The sequence below is a fragment of the Tyto alba genome, unplaced genomic scaffold (genome assembly GCF_018691265.1).
Source record: "Tyto alba isolate M040663 unplaced genomic scaffold, T.alba_DEE_v4.0 Super-Scaffold_45, whole genome shotgun sequence".
Classification (NCBI taxonomy): Eukaryota; Metazoa; Chordata; class Aves; order Strigiformes; family Tytonidae; genus Tyto; species Tyto alba.
Genome location: NW_024881321.1, coordinates 4,885,150 through 4,909,163, shown reverse-complemented (window position 1 = coordinate 4,909,163; position 24,014 = coordinate 4,885,150). Strand labels below are relative to the sequence as shown.

The window sequence follows — 24,014 nt, the reverse complement described above, 5'->3', positions numbered from 1 at the left end:
AATTTTTCAAGTCTGGATCCCTTTCTAGAAATATACATTAATCAAATGCAAGCTGTTTTGCTGTGTGTCAGGATAAACAGTTGTAATGTTACAGCAATGTGCTATATACATGATAAGACACAATGTCCTGTGGGTGCTTTCTGGACTCATCAGCAATGAATGTGTGAGTCACTTCAGAACAGAAAGGTAGTTAAGATTAGGGGTTAGTTTTAAGATGTCTGTCTCTTTTTTTTTTTTTAAATAAATTAGGTTAGAAAAGTTTTAACCCAGCAAATTATTTGTATCTCATTGCTATCACTACAGCATAAGATACTGAGGTTTTCATTTCTACATTATTGTTTTAATTAAAGTAGCCTGGTTGATAATATTGCAAAGGAAAAAGATCAAGCCAAACAAACTTGAGAGTCTAACAACTTTGAGAGAGAGCCTTCATGAGTCAGCATATTGCTTTATATAACTTTACATTAAGTGAAATAACATAGTAAAGGAAATGTAAATATACATTAACATACGAATGTTCTAACACAAGTAATAATAGTATTGCATTTTAATCTTTGCTTTCCTAAGCTAACAATATATAGGCAGTTTAACATTTTCCACAGTAAATACTCAATTTGCTTAAATCTTCATTTTATATTCAGGAGTAAATATAAATCTAAATTATTCAAGACAATACCTCAAATAAAAGGCTACTTCTATAGAAGAGATAAATTTTACAGATTATGTCCAGTCAGAAGTATTACCTTAAGTGTAAGAATAGAGAAAGTACAGTAAATTCCTCAAACACCAAACACAATAAAAAGAAGGCAAAGACAAATGTCTACACTACTGTTTTAATAAGAATTCTTAATAGGTTGTCATTTATGTTAAGAATCATCTTACTGAACATTAAGCACTTAGATGTTTGATGGCTAGTACTAGTTAACTAAGATCCTCTACACAGCAAGTTCCTCTATAATCTACCATCTATAATGCAATCCTACTTCTAGAGGGTGAGTTGTTCCATTTTAAAAGCTGTCCAGATTCAGTCTTCTCTTCACCTGCTCATTCCCCTTTCCTAACCTATCTTAGACCAGTTGAAGTCAGATTATTTGAAGCCCAGTTCTGAGGGTACTTGTTCCTAAGCCTTTTATAGCTGGACAACCTATGTCCTCCTTCTCCCCTGTGCTAGGACGTCCTGGCAGATATAGGGCAAACAGGCCATAATATCTTCTATATGAATTTCCCACACAGCAAAATACAGGCCGTCAGAGCTTTCAGAGTTCCTTATCAGGTTACAGTAATAAGGGATGTGGATAAAAGATCTGGAATTTTGGTATCTCAAGAATGCAAATATACGTTGATACCAATTTATCTGCAGGAAAAACAATGTAGATCTCAATCTTCAGAGACCTAATCAAATAAAAAGGAACTCCTCAAATCTTATTTGGTTGACTTCAAATGACTTTTTAGATAAAATTGGTACATATTTTGAAAACACATGGAAATGTTAATAACTTTCTTCCTGAACAGCCTCTGAATACAGTAAAAAAAAAAAAAAAAAAAAAAAAAGTTATTCCAAAGCATTACAGACTGAGCACAGTCTAGTTTATGCCACAGAATGAAAGGGAGAAAAAATTTAAAAATAAAATCACTGAGCTCTGGCCCACCTACCAGGCTATTTACTATTTGTAGTATTTCCATGAAAAAAGCTCCTCCATCTGAAAAAGATTACCCACATTGTAGCTTTGTTAGGTTTGGTTTATATGCTACTTTGTAACTCCACTTCTCCGAGACACTTTCTTAGTTCTGCTGCCTTCTTCTCCAACTGCTGAATGTTCCAGTGCCATTGTCTTTTATTTGAATGGAGTTTGTTCAGTTGGCAATGCAAACGTTTTAAAATAGCATCATATCTTTTATTCTGTACCTAATAAAATAGAATACAATTAACTTCAAAATTTCTTTCAAGTAACACTTTTCACAGAGGTGGGTTCAGCTCACCGAAGTGTAGATTCTGACATTTGACCAAATCATTCCATGTTCACTTTATAGCTACTGAAGAGGCAGAGACAACTAGAAAGCAATTCATCTGACTTATTTCAGATACCTCTTCTAGGACAGTATGAATCGTGCCTTTCCTGCCCACTAAGGGAAAGAAAAATTCTGTCTCACTAAGAGCTTAAGTGAGGAGTTCAGTGAAGATATCACCTGCTTTGTAGATGTCTAAAATTTAACAAAATAAATCCCACCCAAAGAGTCAGCACCTCACAGCTGTGGCAACACTATGTACATGGCAGAGTTCAGGGTCCAGAGTGAGAGGTAAGAAAGGAAGAAATTTTCAGCCTTTGACAAGTGCGCTTGGGTATAAATTAGAACACAAATGAGGAAACCTAGATGGCTGTAGTAACATCTTCACTGTTGCACTGCACTTAAAAAGGAATGTTTTTCTTAGAAAGGCAATACTGTGGCAATGCTGTAGTGTATCAGTTTTGCCCTCATCGCTGCCTTATGTGAAGATTGGCTGTGGCAGACAATCTCTGACAATTTGCATTCTGAAGTGTAAATGCATAAAACATTCATTATAAAGAAAAAATAAAAAATAAAAATGGAAATAATGGGTATTCACTTAATGAAAATTTGGGCTTATCCAAGTTTGAATGGCATATGGGTGGTAGTGTATAATTATTCCTGTGTCTGCTTATTGAAACATTATTACACTGTATTTAACATACACATGATGGTGTACAGCTGCATCACTACAGCATTGCCAGTGACATCCTGTGAGTCTTGCTGCCTAAATTTCATGTATAACTGATTTCCTCACTCATGTTTTATAAATTACACTGCCTTCTTTTACTGATGATGGGTTGTTGTTCTTCATGTTGCCTGGCTCTCCACTATAATCCTTCACAACTTTTCAAGGGATGCTGTCAGATTCACTCATCTGAATGAGTGTTTGCAGGATCTGAACATTGCTAGGCCTGTGTTGTACAACACTAAAATATTTGTGATCAGTATTACCTGCTTTTTTAAGAAATGTGTCTCTACCTTCATTATTAGGAACTGTCTGGCATATCTGATGAGGCAGGGAGCACCAACACGCTTACTGGACAGAGGGAAGGGAGAACATGCCTCTTTTTACTGGGCCTTGTGTACATATAAGTTAACCATTAGGAAAAAAATGTCTGGGCACTTGTGGAATCTCCACCACTGGGGTTCTTCAAGGACAGGATAGACAAGCTTCTGCCAAGAATAATATAGCTGTATGCTGAGGTGGGGGAAAGAGGGATAGACAGTCTTTTGAGCTTTCTTTTTCTTATTATTTTTACATAGCAGTCTATTTTCTATTATTTGTGGATGTCTTGAATTAGTCTTTATGACTGAAGCCTTGTCCCTACACAGGTAACCACCCTGATTTATTGTTGACATCCCTGTCCAAGGCTGGGAACAGGGCCTGCTCTCCAAGAGGTGGGTGGTGGGGCTGGTGCTCAGGAAAGGGAGCGGAACAAGGTCTACAAGCTGCCTTAAAAATCCATCAGTACCCTGTCTGATGAGAAGCATCCCAGTTATGAATTAATTGTAGGGTTTATTAATTAGCAATGTCAGATCATCAACTTTGCTTGCAAAAAAAGGAAACTTTCTAACTTTCCAAAATTCAGCTGCTTTAGAAAGGCAGTCCTGCACAATGTGCTTAGTTGGGGAAATCTCTGAGGGAAACAAGAAATAATACTGAGGCAAAGTGGGAGCACCAGGGCTGTGAGAATCAGTCCATCCTGTCTGAGTGCCAGCACAGGCATTATTGAAGCTTCAGCAGGAATTCTGTAGTCATTTAAATATAGGACTGTGTCAGGGCAGACATAGATGAGTGCTTAAAATCACTGCTCAAACAAGGCTCCAGAAATCCTACAGCAATAGTAAACTCATTAATGAGACACTGATTTGCTTGTATCTGGAGGCTCAGAAACACTGGAGCTCACGTGCTCTTTGCAAATTTATGAATCACAAAACGGTTTGGGTTGGAGGGGACCTTCAAAGATCATCTAGTCCAACTCCCCTGCCATGGGCAGGGACATCTTTCACTTTGATGAGGTTGCTCAAAGACCAATCTGGCTTTGAACACTTTCAATCATGACAATTTCTCTGGGCAAGCTGTTGAAGTGTCTCACCACCCTCACTGTAAAAAAAATTCTTCCTTATGTCCAGTCCAGACCTACCCTCTGTCAAATGATTAAAATCATTGGCCCTTGTCCCATCACTATCAGCCCTGGTAAAAGGTCTTTGTCTTTCTTAAAAGCCTCCTTTATATATTCAAAGGCTGACAGAAGTCTGCCTCCCCGAAGCCTTCTCTTCTCCAGGCTGAACAACTCCAACTCTCTCAGCCTTTCTCCATAGGGGAGGTGCCTCAGCCCTCTGACCATCTTTGTGGCCCTCCTCTGGACACACTCGAGCAGGTCCGTGTCCTTATGCTGGGGGTCCCAGAGCTGGACACAGCACCGCAGGTGGGGTCTCACAAGAGTGGAGCAGAGGGGGAGAATCACCTCCCTCGATCTGCTGGCCACAATTCTCTTGATTCAGCCCAGGATAAAATTGGCCTTCCGGGCTGCGAGCGCACATTGCAGCTCACATCCAATTTTTCATCCCCAAGTCCTTCTCTACAGAGCTGCTCTCAACCCATTCATGCCCCAGTCTGTACTGATACTGGGGATTGCCCTGACCAAGGCGCAGGACTTTGCACTTGGCCTCGTTGAATTTCTTGAAGTTATAAAGAGGCCAGTTACTTTTGGCCCATGCAGTGTTAAAAGTTGAGAATCCATGCGATATATAAAAGTTCTATGAGAAGGGGTAAATCTGCAGATTAAGACACCTGACTTCAGAGGTGTATGTGTGATCTACATGTCTACATTCCTGTTTTGATCGATAGAAATCTAGCCAATGCATACTATAAAGTCTAGAAAGACCAGATGATGCAGTCACCCTGCTGTAAACACCTACAAATGGCCAACTGAACGGATCTCTAGAATACCTCAGCTGGACTGACTACCTCTCCAGTGATTACAGCAGGAACCCATCTGACTCGGGTGTAGCCACCCATATTCAACCACATTCAGCTGTTGGCAGTCAGGGGCTGAATCTTACCACTGCAGCTCAATAGAACTTCACCCACATCTAATATCTCACTCGATTCCCATGCTTGGCTTAAGTATTCTTTCCTGAGTTGTGCTGAGAACTACTGCCTGTTAATGTCTCTGCTTGTCCACTGTCAGATTTTATATTAAAATTCGGATTATTTTCCAGAGAGCTCTTAATAGAAAACTATACCCTGAAAGAGTCCATTTTTCATCCTGCTTCCCTCTGAGACAAAAATTTTGTATAGTCCAAACAACTGAAGAACAACTTAACCTTCACTATTTAATTAAGTTTATTCCAATAACAGGACAGAACATTATTTTTAGGCTGCCTAATTTCACTTTGAGTTTAGAGAACCTTCTTAGGAGGATGTTGCCTTGATAATAAGATATTTTCTCAGATGCTGAGTAATATAGACCTATTCTAAAGTGGCTGTGTTTTGCTTTTCAGTTTAAAAATTCTCTGCTGTTCCCTATCACATGAAAAATTATTCTTTTTCATCCTACATTTTACAATGGGCAATAGAGCTAACCTTAGATCAGTTAATCTTTATACTGTCAAGCTTTGCTCATTAAATTTTGTGGCATTTATATGAACTAAATAGATAAATGATGTGAAACTTCCAAACTAAAAGCTATCTAGACAAAGTATTTTAGTAAGGAACAAAATGTAAAATATAGTTAAATTATTTAAAAAGAGAAGGTTTTAACTATTTATCAGAATTTTATCTTGGCAGCTAATTAGGAGCCGCTGTGTTATCCCTAATTTAATGTCAGCTCAAATTAGGGAGATTCATGGGAAGTCCATTTTCTTGGTGCAACTGATTCTCCCATTGATGAGTTATCAGGAACTATGAGACAAGTCACGAATAATAAATCAGCATGAAATTTAAAGTATTTCAAAAGTATTACAGAAATAAAAACCTGTGCATTTTGCTTTGCTACCATTCAGTGACCTCTTTCTTTTCAGGACATCACTCCAAAAGTTCAGAGCTCAACTCCTTCTTAAAAGACTTAAGAAAAAATGTTCCTAACTTCAATTTTCTCATGATAGCAATTTGGTTCTGAACTTTAGAAAGACTACCAGTGTCAAGAATTTACTGTTACTGTATATACTTGAATAATGTATGGCCAGCAATGGTGTATAAAGCACTTCAAACTTCATTTGCACTATCTACATTCTGTCAGAACTGTAATTATATTTTATTCAAATGACTCACCTCAATTTCTTTTCTAAGCTTAGCATGTATTTTTTTCTCTTCTTCCAGCAAATCTGTTTTTTTATTGATGAACTCTTTCAATGTTGTGATTTCCCTTTTTAGAAGTGTAATTTCCTCCTGCAGATGTAAGTTGAGATACAGAAATCCCCTCCTTCAAAAGTTACACACTACATCTGTTAAACTTATTAAAAATGTCACATTTTAACAGTCTAGCTTCATTAAAAGATATGAGATAAAGATCTATAATTAACAATTCCATATTAAAATAATTAATAATAATTGCATTGATAATTTAAGAATTGCAAATAAATTAATTAAAGTAATTTATAACAAGCTTTAGTTCCTTAGGAAGATATACTATTGCACTGAAATATGCAAAAAACCACAACAATACAGGAATTTGAACTAATTTTGGTGGTCTTAATTTTGCTTAAAATGTAATTTATTGCAAAATCAAAGAATATTTATTGTAATATTTGAGATGGATTTTTCTTTCTCATAGGGAAATACAATGTTAAATGAATCTTTATTTATCAGGACTTAAAGGCTTGCTTGTACAACCAAATTTTCATCAATTTACGTGAACAGAGTAACATCAGATTTTCAATAACGCAAGATGCATCAGCGTTAAAATCTGTGATCCCATTTCATCTTCATACTTGCATTTGTTCATATATTCGTGAAGTTTTGGAGTGAAAAATTCCTACGTGGAAGTTTTTAATAAGTATTGTAATTAGGGTCGAAGAAAAGCAAGTGTTAGACTAGAATACCAAAACAAATATATTTTTCCTCTCTCCTTTCTATCACCATCTCATCACATTTACCTCCTGTTGGCAAACAGCTCAACTGTAGTTTGTTACCTGACAGGAAAGTTAAAAGAATACTGCGTTCTTACATGAAAAATGTAACAACATGGCAATGTCCCACAGAATTCTGAAAGTGTTCATGTAAGTTTATCTAACAACCCAAAGAAGCCCACAAATATTTTGGCGATGATATACTTTCATTTACAGCTCTTGAATTTTTTTCACAGCTGAGTTCATTTGATCACACTGAATGAACCTGACTTTTATAATAATACACAGGTGGTAATGGCGGATGATTTTTTTTTTTTTTTGCTGCATACTGAAGTCAAAATGTCTTCAATTAATGTAGCATTATAAATTATCTATTTTCCCCACAGTCAGTCCCTCATGAACGGTAAACATATTAGACAAAATAATCATATTAGCTAAACTGTGCCAAAATTATTTCACACAGAAAGAAAATAATTAAAGAGGAAATATAGTACCTGCATTTGTTTTATAACAGATCCTTCTGGATTCTGGAGATCATGCATTAACTCCTCTTTCTTTTTCTTTAATTCTTTAACGACAGCTTTCTTTTTAGCAAGCTCAATCATTACTGGCATTTTACTTTCCATCTCCCAAAAGAGACGTTTATGAGCCCTTATTTTTTCCCGATATTCATTATTTCTTGCAAATGTCATCTCAAACTCTTCTTGTACTGTTTCTGCGTCATGCCTCAGCTTTAAATTTTCATAATATAGGGCTCTGACTTGGGCCTCTAGATTTTCACAGTGATATTTTGTCACTTCTATGGCATCATCTTGCAGATATATTTCCCTTTCTGTCTTCTTGGTTTCTAACAGAATAGAATCCATTTCCTTTTCTAATTCCTGAAACTTCGCCTGTAAAATATTTCAGTGTTCACTTAAGAACATTTTAACTAGAACAGGTATCTAGTTAAACACTGTGATTTATATTTATTCAAAAGTCTTCTTTTTCTCGTTTAATGTGGTTTGAATGGAAGATAATTAGTTTCATTTCCTAAAATCATCACTTTAGAGGCACAATGCAAGAATACTATCTTAGACTTTTCCCCTTAGATTGAGTCTAAAATATGAAATAAAGTATCCTTGAAATCACTTTAAATTCCTCATACTTGCCAGATACATAGGATGACAGACCAAACCCAATACTAATGTTTGTTTAGAGCTGAAATCTCATTAAGTACTAGTCAGACTAAAAATAACTAATGATGCCAAAAATCACTTACAAACACATAGATAGGCATTTGGGGTGATGGACCTTAACTAGTCTGCTCTACTGAAGTTTTTAATCCCACCTTCATTACAGTAGTAATTGAGAGTAGAACTCAGCTCAGCTACTTTTAACCCCCTGAGAAATATGCCTCTAGTCCTAAAAAGGCCTCTACATCTTCTCACTGATGAGAAGTGAACTCCAGGAATTAGTACTTCAACCCATCATAAGGAATCATAGAATCATTTAGGTTGGAAAAGACCTTTAAGATCATCAAGTCCAACCATAAACCCAACACTGCCAAGTCCACCGCTAAACCATGTCCCTAAGCACCATGTCTACACATAAATCTAAGATGGGAGGGCTGAATTGCTGCCTCAGAAATGTTTATTTCTCTTTCACGACTACTGAGGGAGCCTAGATGACTAATACAGGCTTAACATCTGACTTGCTGGTGATGTAAGCTAGCTATAATGAATCCCACCCAAAGTAACAGCCAACAGTAGTGCATTGGGGGAATTAGCATCGTGATTTATGTCACCTATTATCTTTTCCCTAATGGAAGCATTACGAGTGCTATGAAATCTCTTACTCAATGTCTTGAACGAATTAAGACATGATTAACTGTTAAGAACAAAAAGTTTCTGTGTAACTTCTAATGTGGAAATTTGGGGCTACAGTTTTAGCAGAATTTCTATCACTGCCAGCCACCATTTACTAAGGACAGGAAAGCAAAAGATCTTAATGGCAAAGATCTTCAATTTTGGAAAGGGAATTGTTTTTTGTGTCTTTTGTGACATGCACACATGGGAACAGAAGTAAAGATGGAAAAAGCAGTTCTGCATTCTCACTGTAACTTCTTAACTTTATGGTTCAGCTAGAATTAATGCTTGTATTGAGTTTCCTAGGGTTTTGGCTTTTTTGAAATAAAACAGAAGTTTGGAAGAGGAAGAAAATAAATAAGCTAACTTAATTACCTAGGGCTGTAAAGTTTTGTGGGGTGTTTTGTTTTTGGTTTTGTGTTTTTTTTTTTTTTTTTTTGAAAACAGATATCCTTGTTTAAATTGTTTGATCACATTAATTGTTGCATCATCATCATACTATTTTTGAGATGGCATATAATTAGGAGACAGGTTCTTGTAAGGTGTGGCCAGTCATTTGACATTATTAAGCAATCAAAGTTTTCACTGCTCCTTCAGAAAAGTTACCTTTGTACAAAGTTTTAAACTTCAATTATTTCAGTTGTAGGGCTATTAACACATTATAATTGGAACTCTATTATTTCTGTTTGCATTCTCCTATGCTAAAAAATGCCTGAATGCTGATGCGTCTTTCCTCAGACTTAAATGTAACTCTCTTGATAAAAATTTGATCTCAAAGGTTAAATATTTGAAAGCTTAATAATTTCTGTAAGAGATTAGTTCAGAAATGATTACACAGTCTTCACAAAAGCTACATGCATCCAGTGTTCTACAAAATATTACTAAATAAAACCAGTATTTAATGACTATTTAGGACACCCACTTCAAACTCACAGAAAAAATTGTCTTAAAGATAAATAAAAAATAAAAGCTTCTGCTATAACCTGCTCTAATTAAGTCTCAGCTGTGTTGCAACCTTACAAATAACACACACACAGAGTTTTGGCTAAGCTTAAATGCCACACATAGGAACAGAACAGCTGCCTTACACTGAAATTAAAACACCCAGAAAAAGTTAAGTATTATCAGTTTCTCTTGTTCATAGGAATATTTCCTCATCAAATGAAAAAAAAAAAAAAATTAATTAAAGAACTCCAAGCAAGGCTTATTACCTGCAATTGGAAAAGAACAGTTTTGGTTTTTTCTATCTCTGATGCTTGTGAATGCTGCTGCTCTGCAACTTGTTTTACAACTTCGATTAGTGATGGAGAATTTTGCTTGGCCATTTTAGGCAAAAGTGCAGAACTATAAGGACATAAAAAGTAAGTTAATTGTGTTAACACCATTCTAGTTAATTCCTAACTGTTAATGAACGAGAACAATATTTAGGACTTTCCAATTGGATCCCAGATCAACATATTATTTCATTTGGATTCTTTTATTAGCAAGAACAGGTTACTAATGGTTGGATGCGCAAAAGCAAATGATCAAGAATCAGAAACCTTTCATGCAGAGTTTTATAAAATAAAGTATTGCAATGTTCTTCTAGTTTCTCCACAGGTCAGATCCTCAGTTTATGAATATGGTCATAGCTCTTACAAGCATCTTAGATGCATGAGAGCATGCACTCATATTTAGCCTTAACATTTGCGTTATTTTAGTTACTATACTGCAACTGCCTACCGTATTAACCATTAAACTATGCTTCATGTAAGATAAACAGTGTTGAGAAAGCTGTCATATCAAAAGTCACAAACTAGGACACCTGTAAAGGTGTCCCCCCCAGTGATTAGAAAATATTTAGTTCTATATTTGTATCACTTCTGATAGAGTAAGTTAAACGAAGAAAATCTGTATTGCTACATAAAGCAAAATCAAACTCTTATGAAAACGCAGCGTGTCTGGCACAAATGCATCTTCAGGTCCGATACGTTAAACGGCACTCAGATGACCCACACTCCGCTAGAAGGCTGGTAGTCTTGCCGGAGAAACCGCATCTATCATTTTATGCTTAGGGATGTTGCAATAGGTCGTCCTGTCACCCCTCACCTCCCCCCTCCATCCCTCCCTCCCAAGCACTCCACAGCCCCCAGCACCAAGCAGGCCTGCCCTCGCCCCCACCGCAGCCCCAAACCCTCCAAAGGCACTGCAAGGCGAACGGAGCACCCTGTCACACCGCCGCTTTTCGTCACCGAGGAGGGCGAGCAAGCGCCGGCCATCCCCTCCCTCACCCGCCCCCTCGCAGCCCCTCAGGGCGGGCGCCGCAACGGCCGCCCCCCTTCCCGCCCAAACCACCGGCCGGGGAGCGTCGGCCAAGGAGGGGGGGGGGCGGCGCTGAGGGAGCGTCGGAGAGGGAAGGCGAGCGGCGGGCTCGGGGAACGCGGCCGTTAACGGGCGCGGGGGGCCGGGGCAGGGGGGGAGGGAGGGAGGGAGGGAACGGCTCATCCTGTCAGAAATGGGGTGGGTGCTCTGCGCTCGGGGGGGGGGGGGGCACGGCGGTTGCGCAGCGTGGCGCGGCCCGGTGGCTCGGGCGATTTCGCTGAGCTTCTCTTCGCCTCGGAGTTCGCCGAGTTACCTAATTCATCGTATTAAACCGCATTTTCTGTCGTAATTTCTTGGTGTTTTTTATACGCTGCAGAGGACGTAAGTTTTGCTGGGCAGCGTCGGGTTACAAGGAAACGTGGCCTGGTTTCTCCTGATCTCCACTCCAAACTCCCTGTTTTATAACCACGGACCGATCTCATGCCAGCTAATGTTCCTCTGAACTCCGGGTTAAGGAATTTTAACCCTAAATCCCACGATTTTCATAATTAATTATAAATTACATATAATCCAATAGCTCTGCATATGATCTGTTTATTCCATCCCTTTTTTTGAAATGGCAGAACCTGAATCTAATACTTCAGCCCAAAACATAATTTGTAATTTTTCAATATTGTTTTGTATCCTGGGTATTTTATGACCTTTTCTTTAACCTTTCTCAGCACTCTGCACCAAAAATAACCCCGGTAATTATTTTTGCTTTCTGAGTCTGGTTGAAGGAAAAAAAATGGTTGCATTGGTGTCCCTCCATCAAATCCCCCTGTTAATTTTTAATGATCTGGTTCAGACGCATTCGACAGTGAAAGCCTCAGAGATAACCGCTTTTTGCAAACTTTGTGAAAATTGGTGTCTCGGTGGAGGAAAGACAACATAGCCCCAACAGTTCCCTTTGGGAGGGAGAGCCAAGAGGATTCAGCGCTCAGCCCTCTGCCCAGCATATGCTGGAAGGAAAAGCAGGAGGGGAAATGGTGGGGGAGTCCCAAGGGGTGTTCTGGACCTGGCAGAAATGTGGGTTTGCTGCAGCCGCAGGTAAGGTAGGAACAGGGGACATAGGACAGCAATTCACAGGAAATCAGATCTTATGAATTCCTCTGTGAAAAAATTACTTTCATTTTTTTTCTTCTCCTTTAGCTGTCATATACTCATCTGTCATGACCATGATTTTAGCACAGCTGAGAAAACGTATTTATTATCATTTGATTCTCGGACAAAACCTGATATGAATCCCTCATTCCCCCACTTGCCTTTTGACCTTTACATTTTCCCGACAAAACATTCAGACTTTTTCACAGAGCTCTGCAAAATTTCTGACTGCTCTGAGGAGAAATCAGCACCGTCCTTTCGGGCCTGTGGCCCTGAAGTCTGGCCTCTCATAACCTCTCTATCTGGGGCCTTCTGAATATACTTTTTCTTGACTGACTGCCAAATTCTTCACTGGAACATGCAGTTACAGCTCAGAAAAGGAAACTCACTCAGTCTGCACGAATTTTCCTTAAACTCCTTTGTGGTTTTGTTCTGTTTTGCTATGCTGTACATTTCTGTATCTCAGATTGTGCAAAGCTGATGCCTTAGAACATATGATTACAGCAGCGCGTTACATGGCAGGGTTAATGCTGCTTCCGGGTTTAACTCTACCCGGGCACTTAATCATCTTGGTAACTTTCAGTACAGTTTGTTATTTCCTGGGGATACTGACAGCAACAAAGCAGGGTCTCATCATAAAGAAGAAATACAGGTTCCCACAAAAATCTTACCTAGAACAGGACTTTCCGTCTTGTACAAATCAGTTGCAAGACTGACAGTAAGAAGTGAGATATATAAAGCTGGTAATGTGTGTTTATATCAGCTGATACCGTTCAGGAGTTTGGAAGATTTGTCCACCTGTGTAAGTAAATTCCTTTGAGTTTATGAAAACTGCATGGACTACATCATTTTCATTGTAAGTGCTGATTTCTGTTTCTTCAACCTTGCCTAAATACCCCTAGGTTAAGAGAGGCAGAATGATTTATTTTAATACCATTTAAGATGTCTTTATGTTTTTGGGGGGTTTTTTTCCCATTTTTTGATCTTTGCTGTTGTTGAAATTTCATTGCAAATGTGCTCTTACCCCTGTTCATTTGGGCTGCTTTAATGACATGTTCTCTTTAGCTGGGTCTCTCTCCCTGACAGATGCTAAATACTTCTTTCCTTTTTAATTTTCCCAAAATTATGTTAGTCCTGTGAGTTTCTGTAAGAAGATAAGGTGACCGGTAGGATTCAGAGATGCAGGAAATTGCCAACAATCTTGTCTTGACAAACAGTGAGCTTTTAGAATTAGATTTCTGGGGTTTTTGAAAGTAGCTTTCTGGATCTTTTTTTTACCCTGGGCTGTCTCTTCTCTTCAGCCCAGTTTTCTTTCTTTAATTGTTTTGGGTGTTTTTTTTGTATTTGCTTTGCCTTTCTCTTTTTCACTCTTGTTAACTTCCTCACTTCTCCTCTCTGCTTGTTGTCTATCATTTTCTTTGATTTTCTTGATGTCTATGCAAGAGAATCTTTTTACCCTCCAAATGTTTGTACTGACAGAGTTTCAGAGAGTGAGTGAAACAGCTCATGGGTGACCTTGGCTTCAGGTTTGTGCAAATATTTGCCTTGCATTGTGTACTGAAATGAGCAACTCCCTAGTAAATGCACTTAATCTTTCCTGATGCAGTTACATGCAGTTGAGATTTACTATGGAACACTGGAACTGTAGAGCATGTTACTTAAAACCTGAGTAACCATGAATGCATTTCTTATAAGCTAAAACATTGCTGTGCTTGGCAAGCCGGTATTTTGAGAAGGGTTTTGTTTGGGGGACTTAGAAAGCAGTCAAAAAATTTTCTTATCACTGTAAGAAATTTACTTCTGACACCACTGACCTCAGTAGGACTCTGTGATGCAAAACTGGAAGGATACGAGGGTGAATCAGCCCCATTGTTTCTTTGTGTACATCCCAATAATTGCCCCTGCGAACTTTTTGCAATACTCGCACAACTTAACAATGTAGGCAATTACCTCTCCCTCCACAAACACTTTCCTTCTACCTTATATTTGGTGGTGTTTTTGTGGGGAAGTACAAAGACAGCAATGAGCTCTACTTACCTTCCACTACTGGCATATCTGAAGTGGAGCAATAATCTGTTTTTTCACTACACTCCTCTGTTGCACTGTCTTTGCTGGGGCTATTTGCTATACCTAGATTGGGGTCATGTCATCTTCTTACAGGCCTCCCACAGAGAATGTCAGGGTAGGGAAGAAAATATCCTGATTTCCCAAGTCATGGCCTTTGACATGAGCCTGTTTTGACACTGTTTTCTTAGCAAGCTGTTTTCTCTAAAATCTGTTCCCAGCTGTGTGTAAATAATACTCTGAGCAAAATCAGGAGTCAAATTCCTTGGTAGATGCTTTTATCTGCTGTCACATTTTGATACTTTTAGTTCATCTGTTTTGATAGCCACTAATTAATTTTTGTAAGCGTTCAATTTGCAGAAAGGAAAACATCATTTTCAGTCAGGATTATTTTTCTTCCAGTCTGGGGGAAAGAACAACGAAGAAAATGCAGCATGTTTTCTGCAAAACCTGCTCTGAATAAACAATCCATTAAAATCAGAAAGGTCTTTGACCTCTCATTTGTAGATACTCTGGGAATCCATTGTCAACCATATAATGCTAAGGAGGACATCAAGTCCACCATAGTGGTGGGCCTCAAGTACACACAGAAACCATATTTTTGCAGGATAATGAAGTGCTGTGAAGCCAGAGCATGCATGTAGTTATGGGAGAGTGAGGACTTCGGGCAGGAAAATAGTGCCAGGCATTATCTGATATGGTTAGTTCTGGTAGCAGAGCACCGATTTCGAAGACCTAAAAGATTATCACGTTCTTTGTTCTTGCAAATATACTAGTTTTTCCTGAAAAGGAATTAATATTCGTGCACTATTTGTTACTATGCAAAAAAAAAAAGTTGTTGTTAAGGGATTCTCTAAATGATTATGGGGTCTTACAACTGGTGATAAAGCTGCATGTATTCCTCCTAGATCAAGCACAGTGCTTAGTCATGAAATCTGAGCAGCTAGTCTGTTCAAGGTTCCCAAAGCAAAGGGATCTAGTCTTTTGTTCCAGACCTCTGGAGGCTTGCACTGGAAACTGAAAAATTATCAGAGACAGAGAAAAGAAAATAAGACGCTTCCTGGATGATATGTAAAATAGGTTCTCTTAGCAGCAGAGAGAAAGAGACAGACGGACAACTTTCCACAGGTTGGCAGCCTAACTGGGCTTGGATCAACAAAGTCCAGAAAAGTTTAAAAAAAACCCACACCAAAACTGGAATTACACCATGGGCCACAAGACAAGCTGTGAACTACAGGATGATTTGAGATAAGCTTAAGGTGCAGTGGTTTCAGAGCAAATAGTGCAGCTAGAATGGTGAAAAAGCTGAGGCAGGAAGTTGTGCACAGTGTTCTACTATTTTCATTTAGTCCTGTGCACTTCTTGTGTTACTAGGTAAAGTTTCAGTAACCTGTGCTGAGTTCCTGTGTATGTTGTAAAGGACTATACCGCTCGTGTGCCCCTCCACAGAGAAGTCAGAAATTAGCAAGACAGTACTTTTGGTAACCCAAAAAGGAGAAGTGCAAAAAGTCTTGTGAAGGCCTGTGGGAAAGATGTCACTGTGCTCCCAGCCCAGCAGCCCTGCTGCCAGGAGAGGGAGCAGACAGGAGCTCCACTTCAGCAATAAGTGTGTAAAATGCCTCCAAAAAAAAGTGTTAGAGAAACTCCTCCAGTCCCAGCAAGGTGAGCGACCTCTGCACTTGGTTCCCCTCGTGGGAGCTGGAGGAGGACCAGCTCTTGGTCTCCAGTCAGAGACCAAGAAGATCCATTAGGCTAATGTGGGTTAATTGATTCAGTAAGGCTAATGTTGTGTACTAACCTTTTATCATCCCTGACCTGGGAAAAACCTGAGGTAGGCGGGGTGGTAGGAAAATACCTAAGTACTTAAATAGATAGCTAATAATTCCCATTTCCGCTCCTTTTCTTTTGCTGCAATTTCTTTTGATGCAGTGAGGAAATCCTAAGGCTAATTACTGCTACGTCACCTTCTCCATGCAGTATCACTGAATGCATTGCCTTAATAACATAATTCTGTGTTTGGACTAATGATGCTGCCTTGCCTTTTTGTTTGTTTTTCATGTTTTGTTGCTGACTACTTGACAGTTGTAGGAATCTTTAAATATCCTGAAATATGGTGGAAGCAGTGCTGATAGATCTGTTCAGCCTACCAGCTGATTTGCAGAACAACATCCGAGGATTACTCTGTAACATGATGGAAACGATTGAGAAATGCTCTTCCATCCCTGCTCCATTCGTTTATGTCATGTGTTGCCAGAGGCAGGGGAATGGTGAACAAGAGTCCTTACTTCCAGCTCTGAGAGATTTTCAGAGTCTGAAGAAAAGACTGGAGGTGGTATGTGCTTTGACTACAGCTGCTGCTCTGTACACCATCAAACAAAGACTGGATGAAAAAGACCTAAGCGTCATTAAAGTTATTCTCCCTACCTTAAGAAAAGAATTAATGAAAGTATATATAGACCATCTCTTTACAGCAGTCTACCAGTTTGAATTTGAGGATTTACAGGTGTCATCTGATTGTAAAAACCTACAGATAGCTGAACCTCGGCATGAGGCGCAAACGCTTCCTACCCAGGATGTGGCACTCATCCGAAGTGAGATTCAGATGTACCTGGAAAGCCTGCCAAGCCTGAAAGGGGAGCTCACCATCCTCAGATCTTCCCTGATTCCAGGTAAAGAGAAAGCCAGCTACTGGATTTTACAGAAACTGTTCCCAAGCATACTTCTTCAAGGGAGTTGCAAAATGGGTAAGATTTGGAAATGTCTTGAGGCAGCAAATAACTCTATCTGATGTTGCAATAGTGTATCATGTCTATAAGACAGACGGTGAAGTGTCAATAAAAATACAGTAAAAAGACTGGCAAGTCTGTTCCAGGCCTGAGGCATGATCAAAGAGAGGCCCAGGTTTAGTGAGAGCATTACTGCAGACTGTGAAATCTCCTCCCTTCTGTGTGGGAATTACACACTTTGAGAGTGGCCATCAAGGCAGGACAGGAGTTTCTTCTGCTCTGCAGCCTCACGCATGCCTGGTTAATCCGACTGATGTCTCAGTGTCTCTGCCGTGGCATAACCCAGTTTACTGCAGCATGTGTCTCAAGCGGTGAGATTATGGGGTCTCATGATTCAGGGGAAAGATGAAAGGTTTGCTACTGCAAAAATACAGAACTGTCTTTCCCTAAAAATATGTCTGAAATGATCCAAAGCCTGAAAGGAACATGAGTTACTTAAAGGCATCTTTGCCTTCGTTGTGCCTCAAGTTTTTGATGGTGTCTTTGAAAGGATCACACTACATTAAGAGAGATTTGGAATCTCAACTTCGATTACGTCACTAAGCTTCTCAGCTATTAAGACAGCAAAAATACCAGTTGTTGGGACTATGTTTCTGTGTTCCACTTTGCCATGCAGACTCCCCTCCCCCCACCACCCCCAAAAGCAGTGATTGCATAAGGCCACAATCAATGATCTGTAATGTAGAAACAGAGGATTTTTCAGTAACACTAGAAATTCTGAGTGCTTTCAGTATACTTTATAAAGGTGGTTTTGATTCTGGGAAGTCTTGAGGACTAGTGCTTCATTTGCCAAAAAAGCTTGGGAGGTGCCACCTTAGAACATTTGCTTAAAAATCTACTCTCATTTTCCTCAGTGAGTTACCTCTTCTCTAGGGTTTGCACAACAACTCTGCAAAAAGTCAGACTAAATCTGCCAGGACTCCTTCTTGCTCAAACCCCTCTACCTTGGCCTCAGAGAATTATGATTATGAGCAAGAAGGAAAAATAGAATCCTTAAATTTAAGTGCCACAGCTAAATACAGGATAAAGCAATACTCGTTTGTCAGATTTCAGGTCTCTTCAGTATAAAACCATGTTGTATCTGGACTGGTCTTGTGTTAAAAGCAATTGTTTGTTGCCTTTTTTGCCTTGCCAGATGATATCTTCCTACATGGCTTCACCACACGGACAGGTGGCATCTCTTACATACCAACTCTAAGCTCCTGCAATCTCTTCAGCAGTTCCAAGCGGAGGGACCCACAAATTGTTGTTAACGAAAATCTCCGCCGGCTAGCAAATGCTGCAGGATTTAACCCGGAGACTTTTCACAGGGTCAAGGTATCTTATCAAACAATGGATTAATGTAAATGGATCAGTTCTTCCTTCATGTATCACTGGCTAAAACTGTCGGCATTATGCTTATTTTTCTCAGCAAGGACTTGTGAGAAGCAGGACGATTAAAACATTTGTGCTTGCAGTTTATCTGTGGGAATAGCTGTCCAAACTATCAGCCATTTGGCACTACATGGAGAAGTACTGTTTCTTCCAAGTGTATTCTAACATTTAATTTACCACAGATTAGAATAATCAGATAAATGATCAGAGCAGTTTCTCTTACAGGAAAAATACACCATCACTTCTATGGTGGCTTTCTACTGAAACATTTGCATGACATTTGAACAAGGGAGTACCTGATTTTCACGCATAATCAGTCGGTGCAAAAGAGTGTTTCATGCCAAACTAAAATCCTTGCATTGGTCAGAACAGGGTTTTTCTGCCACTTTATGACTGTCCATGTTCTGATTTTGTCTTGACAGATTGATCACGCTAATGCTGTATGTATTATGGGAAAGACTGAACCTGACAGCTACGATGGAATAGTTACGAATCAGAAGGGTGTCACGATAGCAGCTCCAGGGGCTGATTGCATACCCGTGCTGTTTGCTGATCCTGTCAGAAAAGCCTGCGGTGCTGCTCATTCTGGTAGGAATTTTAAGTCATGGAGATCAAAATAACTAGGAGACCACTGGAAATGGAGTTTTGGACTAAGGATTGCAAGTTAGCAAAGGAGCACTGAGTGAGAATGAATAAATGCACGATCACATAACAATGTAGACCCTGACCTGTTAAGCCTCTATCCTGTCAAAACAAGATTAGTCTTGAGAACAGTTTGCTTTGCAAGCTATGTGGGTGGAGTTTTTAAATTTTATAGCTGTAATAATTATTATTTATGTATTTATACATTTAGTTTTCTGATCTGGTAGCCAAAACCAAGTATTTTTTTCTGTGCCCTGTGGCTATAAAGCCAGTGCTCCCAACAATCATTTTGGATCAGAAGAAATATTTATCTGACCCAAACCAAATGAGCATAAAACTGAAACAGGGATGGTTAATACAACCAGAGGTTACATCTGACTTCAGAAGATGTCCCAACTGTTGGTCTAGAATACGTATCCTGTGGTGAGACTTCCCTGCTGGGGCTGTTTCATTTTATAAGAAAAGTCTGTATTTATGAGGTCAAAGAGAATGCACAGCTGAGAGTTTCTACTCAGCTTTGATGCTAGTACACCCCTTCATATGGTAAGAAACTTCACCTCTGCTTGGAACTTGTGAATACCACCTAATTCATACAATTCTTAATGCATTCAATAAATTAGCCAAAATAATTTAAAATTTCTGAGTCATTATAAAATGATCAAAACTTTGACTTTCCTTCAATAAAGCGGGGGAGTGGGGCGTGGGGTGGTGGTGTCCCGCCCCATGCCTAGCATGCTTAGATTAGAGAAAGTGAGAATTGTGTCATGTCTGTCTGGGAGGAGAGGGGAACGTTGTGGGTTTTAATGGGGAGAAGGGATGGAGAGAATTTTATTTACTCTTGAAAGTTTTAAGAGTTTTACATTATAAGTGTTCAAACCTAATTACTGTAAAAATTTTCAAATCTGTAGTTGCTCCTTTCTCTGCTGCCTCTTCATTTACCTAGTCCCTGATACACCACACTGTTGTCCCAACACATACCACTGCCTTTTCCAAGCATACAGCCCAGATCTAGCCTGAACTCCTGCCTTCCATCTCCCAAGTTTTGGCCTTCATTCCCACATCCCATTTCTCGCCAGGCTTCCAATTATCTTTTCCTAAGTCCTTTCCTTCCTGTCCAACCTCACCTCAGTTCATGTTTAACTTGAACAGATGTTGCTGTGTATACAAATAAAGACAGTTGTGTATAAGGTCATCTCAGTCTTTGGATGTAGAAAAGCAGAGGAAGAGTTATTAGCATATCCTATTCTTCATTATAACCCACTTCCTGTGCAGTGCAAAGACTTCCTGGGACTCAAACTGGGATAGGAGAGCTCAAACCTGGGCTTTCTTCTATCTATTCCAAACAATGTATGTAGCTTGAACTTTTTTTTTTTTTTTTTCTAAAATAACATAAAACCCATTTTCACCATATTATAAAAATATGCTTCTGACTGTAACATATTCTGTTGTCATATTCCTGTTTAAATGTTTCAAGCACAAAGGAGCTGTAAGATATATGCCCTCGTTGCCTAAGCCAGGACACTGGGAAAGAGGAATTCTGGAATCCTAATCTAAACTCTTCTCTCTAGTTTCCATCTCCACAAAATTGTATCAGCAAACTGCTAGTTGTTAATGTGTTGGAGTTTTAAAAAAATAACTATTTATTACTAGAAATAATTATTTATTTTAGATGTAAATATATCTATTTATTTATACCTTTAATAATATCATGTATTTTAGCTACTACAAAAGTAAAGAGATAATTTATACAATTTTTTTTTCGACCTCTCATTTCTCATAGGATGGAAAGGCACATTGTTAGGAGTTTCTATGGCCACAGTAAATGCTATGGTATCTGAATATGGCTGTAATGTGCAAGATATCCTTGTGGTGCTGGGCCCATCTGTAGGACCTTGCTGTTATAAACTTCCTCACGAATCAGCAAAAGAATTTCACCGAATTGATCCAAAGTGTGTGAGACTATTTGACTCTGCATGTCCTTATATTGATATTAGAAGAGCAACACGGTAAGCCTACTTAGTGAACAAAAGACTAATTCCACATTAGCTATCAATAATTATTTTGATATTATATTATCCAACACTATTATGGCGAGGGTCTTCACCATCTTAAAGTACTCTCTAGTACTTTGCAGATCAACAAATGATACTTTTAAAGGAATGCTATCTGCTCACTTTTGCTAGGTTTCAACTACTATTTTACTGTTATACTGTTAATTTATAGATTATAGACAATTGTTGAAATTAAATGTGGTTTTACTGGTTGCAGAAAAGCACTTATTCTAGTCTAATAATGGAAGAAATTAAAAAGAAAAGCACGTCAAAGTCCCAATCACAATATTGGCACAGTTTGTTCAATTGGTACCTGAGGTGCTCTCTGAATGATAGGGTATTAAGCAATGTGTGGATGTACAAAAATATTATTTTCTGTTTCTCTTCCTTTCTTTAAGGATTCTTCTTGAGAGTGGTGGGATTCTTCCTGAGAACATCCAAGATGATTCTGTCACAGACCAGAACCAAAACGTCACTTTCTGTACTGCATGCCACCCTGATAAGTTTTACTCTCACTTTCGTGACGGCGCTAACTTTGGGACACAGATTGGCTTCATATCAATCAAAGACTGAGATAGTATTTCTTAGTCTTGAATAGTATTTAGACAACAAGTCTGGTGCATTGTCTGGCATCCTGCTCTTCTTGTAGAAGTTCTTCATCCTTCCTTTCACAGATTTGCAATAGAGAATTCACAGGTCTTGAGATTCTCCTGCTTCTTCCCTTCCCTGCCATTCTGAGGCAAGAATAAATGTCTAGGGTGTGTAAGACAGGGTGCAAAGGCAACAACGACAACCCACACCAGTGACAAAGACCTTCTGCAAGACAAGATGCATGCTCCAGTTTTTTGGAGCCTTAAACAGTTATTTCCCAGAAACCTCACTGTCTTAAGGTGGCAAAAACACAGTAAAACAGTCTTCATTAGCTTCTGGATGAGACTTCTGAGTGAAGTATGACATTACTGATATAGGAAGAGAAATCTGTATTGTACATTAACTGTTTGAGAACACCCAACTTTGGCAGTTTCAGCTGAAGGTTAGCCTTACAGAATTATGTGCCTGGTATTGTTTTTCTTCTTTGGATTAGTTTAAAGAAGAGCTCCAAAACACTGACAAGACTTCTCCTATGGAAAGTAACTTGAAAGTGAAAAGCAAGCAAACTTCTTTGGGACAAACATTGAAAATACATGAACCCTCGCCATTCTGTATTTTTTGACTGGAGAAAAATTGGGACTAAAACTCTTACTATGAAATGTATGTTCATGTTTCCGTAGGATTTTTTAAACTATTGTTACACTGGTAATGTCCACTGAGACAGTCTGAGAAGTGCCCAGTTATTAAATATGTATCTAAAAAAGGCAGTCAATTTAGCCTCAGTTAATTTAACTGACCAATAGTTGACTTATGTGTCTCACTAAGTAAATTCTAAGTGTGCACTGTTTTCTTTTGGCTGTAAAAAACTTGCCTGTAGATGTTACAATAGACATGATAGTTCCTGACACATAGACAGTGAGAGCCTCCTCATAGCAAAACTATGCTGACTGTAGCTTGCAGAGCTGCCAAGCAGAAGCCTTGGGACCACTGTCCACATGACATATTTTGTATTTTGAATTCAATAATCTTTGCCACTTCTAGACTTCCATGCCCACTAGAGGTCAGTGCTCACTCACGCTGTGCTTCGTCCCTAGCTGTGCTGCATATACGGATTTTCAAACCATGCATTTTTCAGTCTTGTACAGCATATGCTGCTACTTTTGCCTAATATAACCATTTACCAAGTTATTCTGGTATCTGGTTTTCAGATTGTTTATCTGCTTTTCATTTTGTGGTGCTGTGACCAAATGAGAACTTCCCTTGTCCTCTGGGAGAACTGACTTTTTAAAAAATGTTATTTTACCTGTGAATGGTATTTCTCAGAGAAGAGCTTGGTTCTGAGTATTTTACTGACTGTAACCACTGACCAAAAAATTATTTCTTCTAACTCTCCTACTTCTTCAGAAATACTATTCTGCTGCAGCCTGCAGTCCTTGACAATAAAAATCCTTACATTTTCAGTTACTTTTTAAAAACCTCGGTGTTGCTTCATCATTCTTCATTTCTTTTGTAACTTCACTGTGATGATGTTCACAGCTGGGTTCAAACTGGACATTCAAGTTCCAATAGACACAACACTTACACCCCTCAAGTTAATGCTGCCAGGCATGTTACTGCACAAGAGCTGATGGTGTGTATGGTATGTATATGTATATGCATGCATATGTATTAGACTTATTCCAAATATAATTTGGATAATATAATTATATGGACACTGACGGGCTTATCTTGCTGCACTAGGTAAAAAACCCCAACAACCTACCTTCACATTTTTGTTCTGTCCCATTACCCTGGTAAATAAGTGTGAACCACTCTATGGGCACTGACTGATGTAGCAGTGGAGTGAGTAAGGTGTCTGTCTTTCTGCTCTGGGGGCAGTAGCACCACACAGTCTTCAGTCCCTGCACCGAAAGCTCAGCCAAAGCTTCTCTGTCAGTGCCCTTCACTTAACCCTCTTCCCTTGTGGATTAAGTGCATGCTGTTGAAAGCAGCCAAGTTACTTGGTTTTGCAAGGTACTGCTTGACAGGTGAAACATCGTATGTGTGCAGGTGCCTGCTGTTAGCCCATCTCACCTCAGAGATCATAGAATCAG

The 24,014-nt window shown here is 39.0% G+C and overlaps 2 protein-coding genes across 6 annotated transcripts; one reads left to right on the top strand and one right to left on the bottom strand.

The window, feature by feature from the left end:
* Positions 1 to 1,741: 1,741 nt before the first annotated feature.
* CCDC122 (coiled-coil domain containing 122) lies at positions 1,742 to 10,327 on the bottom strand. The gene is made up of 4 exons (XM_009976459.3): positions 10,181 to 10,327; positions 7,617 to 8,015; positions 6,326 to 6,442; positions 1,742 to 1,906 (listed from the first exon to the last, which is right to left on the bottom strand). The coding sequence occupies exons 1-4, from the start codon at positions 10,292 to 10,294 to the stop codon at positions 1,742 to 1,744; spliced, it is 795 nt and encodes a 264-aa protein (XP_009974761.3). The 5' UTR covers positions 10,295 to 10,327.
* Positions 10,328 to 12,993: 2,666 nt separating this feature from the next.
* LACC1 (laccase domain containing 1) lies at positions 12,994 to 23,396 on the top strand. Of its 5 annotated transcripts, none has more exons than XM_042806248.1 (6): positions 12,994 to 13,215; positions 16,560 to 17,146; positions 18,399 to 18,580; positions 19,060 to 19,225; positions 21,060 to 21,285; positions 21,729 to 23,396. In XM_042806248.1, exons 2-6 carry the CDS (start codon positions 16,588 to 16,590, stop codon positions 21,901 to 21,903), a joined length of 1,308 nt encoding a protein of 435 aa, XP_042662182.1. In that variant the 5' UTR covers positions 12,994 to 13,215; positions 16,560 to 16,587; the 3' UTR covers positions 21,904 to 23,396. The 5 variants fall into 5 exon arrangements, with proteins under 5 accessions (XP_042662182.1, XP_042662181.1, XP_042662184.1 ...); XM_042806247.1 differs by having other exon boundaries at positions 12,994 to 13,269; XM_042806250.1 differs by having other exon boundaries at positions 12,995 to 13,215; positions 17,008 to 17,146.
* Positions 23,397 to 24,014: the final 618 nt, after the last annotated feature.

Coding starts and splice junctions, on each gene's coding strand:
- CCDC122 (XM_009976459.3), bottom strand. CDS start 10,294: ATGGCCAAGCAAAATTCTCCATCACTAATCGAAGTTGTAAAACAAGTT. Junction 8,016..10,180: donor CTGTTCTTTTCCAATTGCAG/GTAATAAGCCTT, acceptor AATATTTTACAG/GCGAAGTTTCAGGAATTAGA. Junction 6,443..7,616: donor CTGTTATAAAACAAATGCAG/GTACTATATTTC, acceptor TTACATCTGCAG/GAGGAAATTACACTTCTAAA.
- LACC1 (XM_042806248.1), top strand. CDS start 16,588: ATGGTGGAAGCAGTGCTGATAGATCTGTTCAGCCTACCAGCTGATTTG. Junction 19,226..21,059: donor CTGCGGTGCTGCTCATTCTG/GTAGGAATTTTA, acceptor CATTTCTCATAG/GATGGAAAGGCACATTGTTA. Junction 21,286..21,728: donor GATATTAGAAGAGCAACACG/GTAAGCCTACTT, acceptor CCTTTCTTTAAG/GATTCTTCTTGAGAGTGGTG.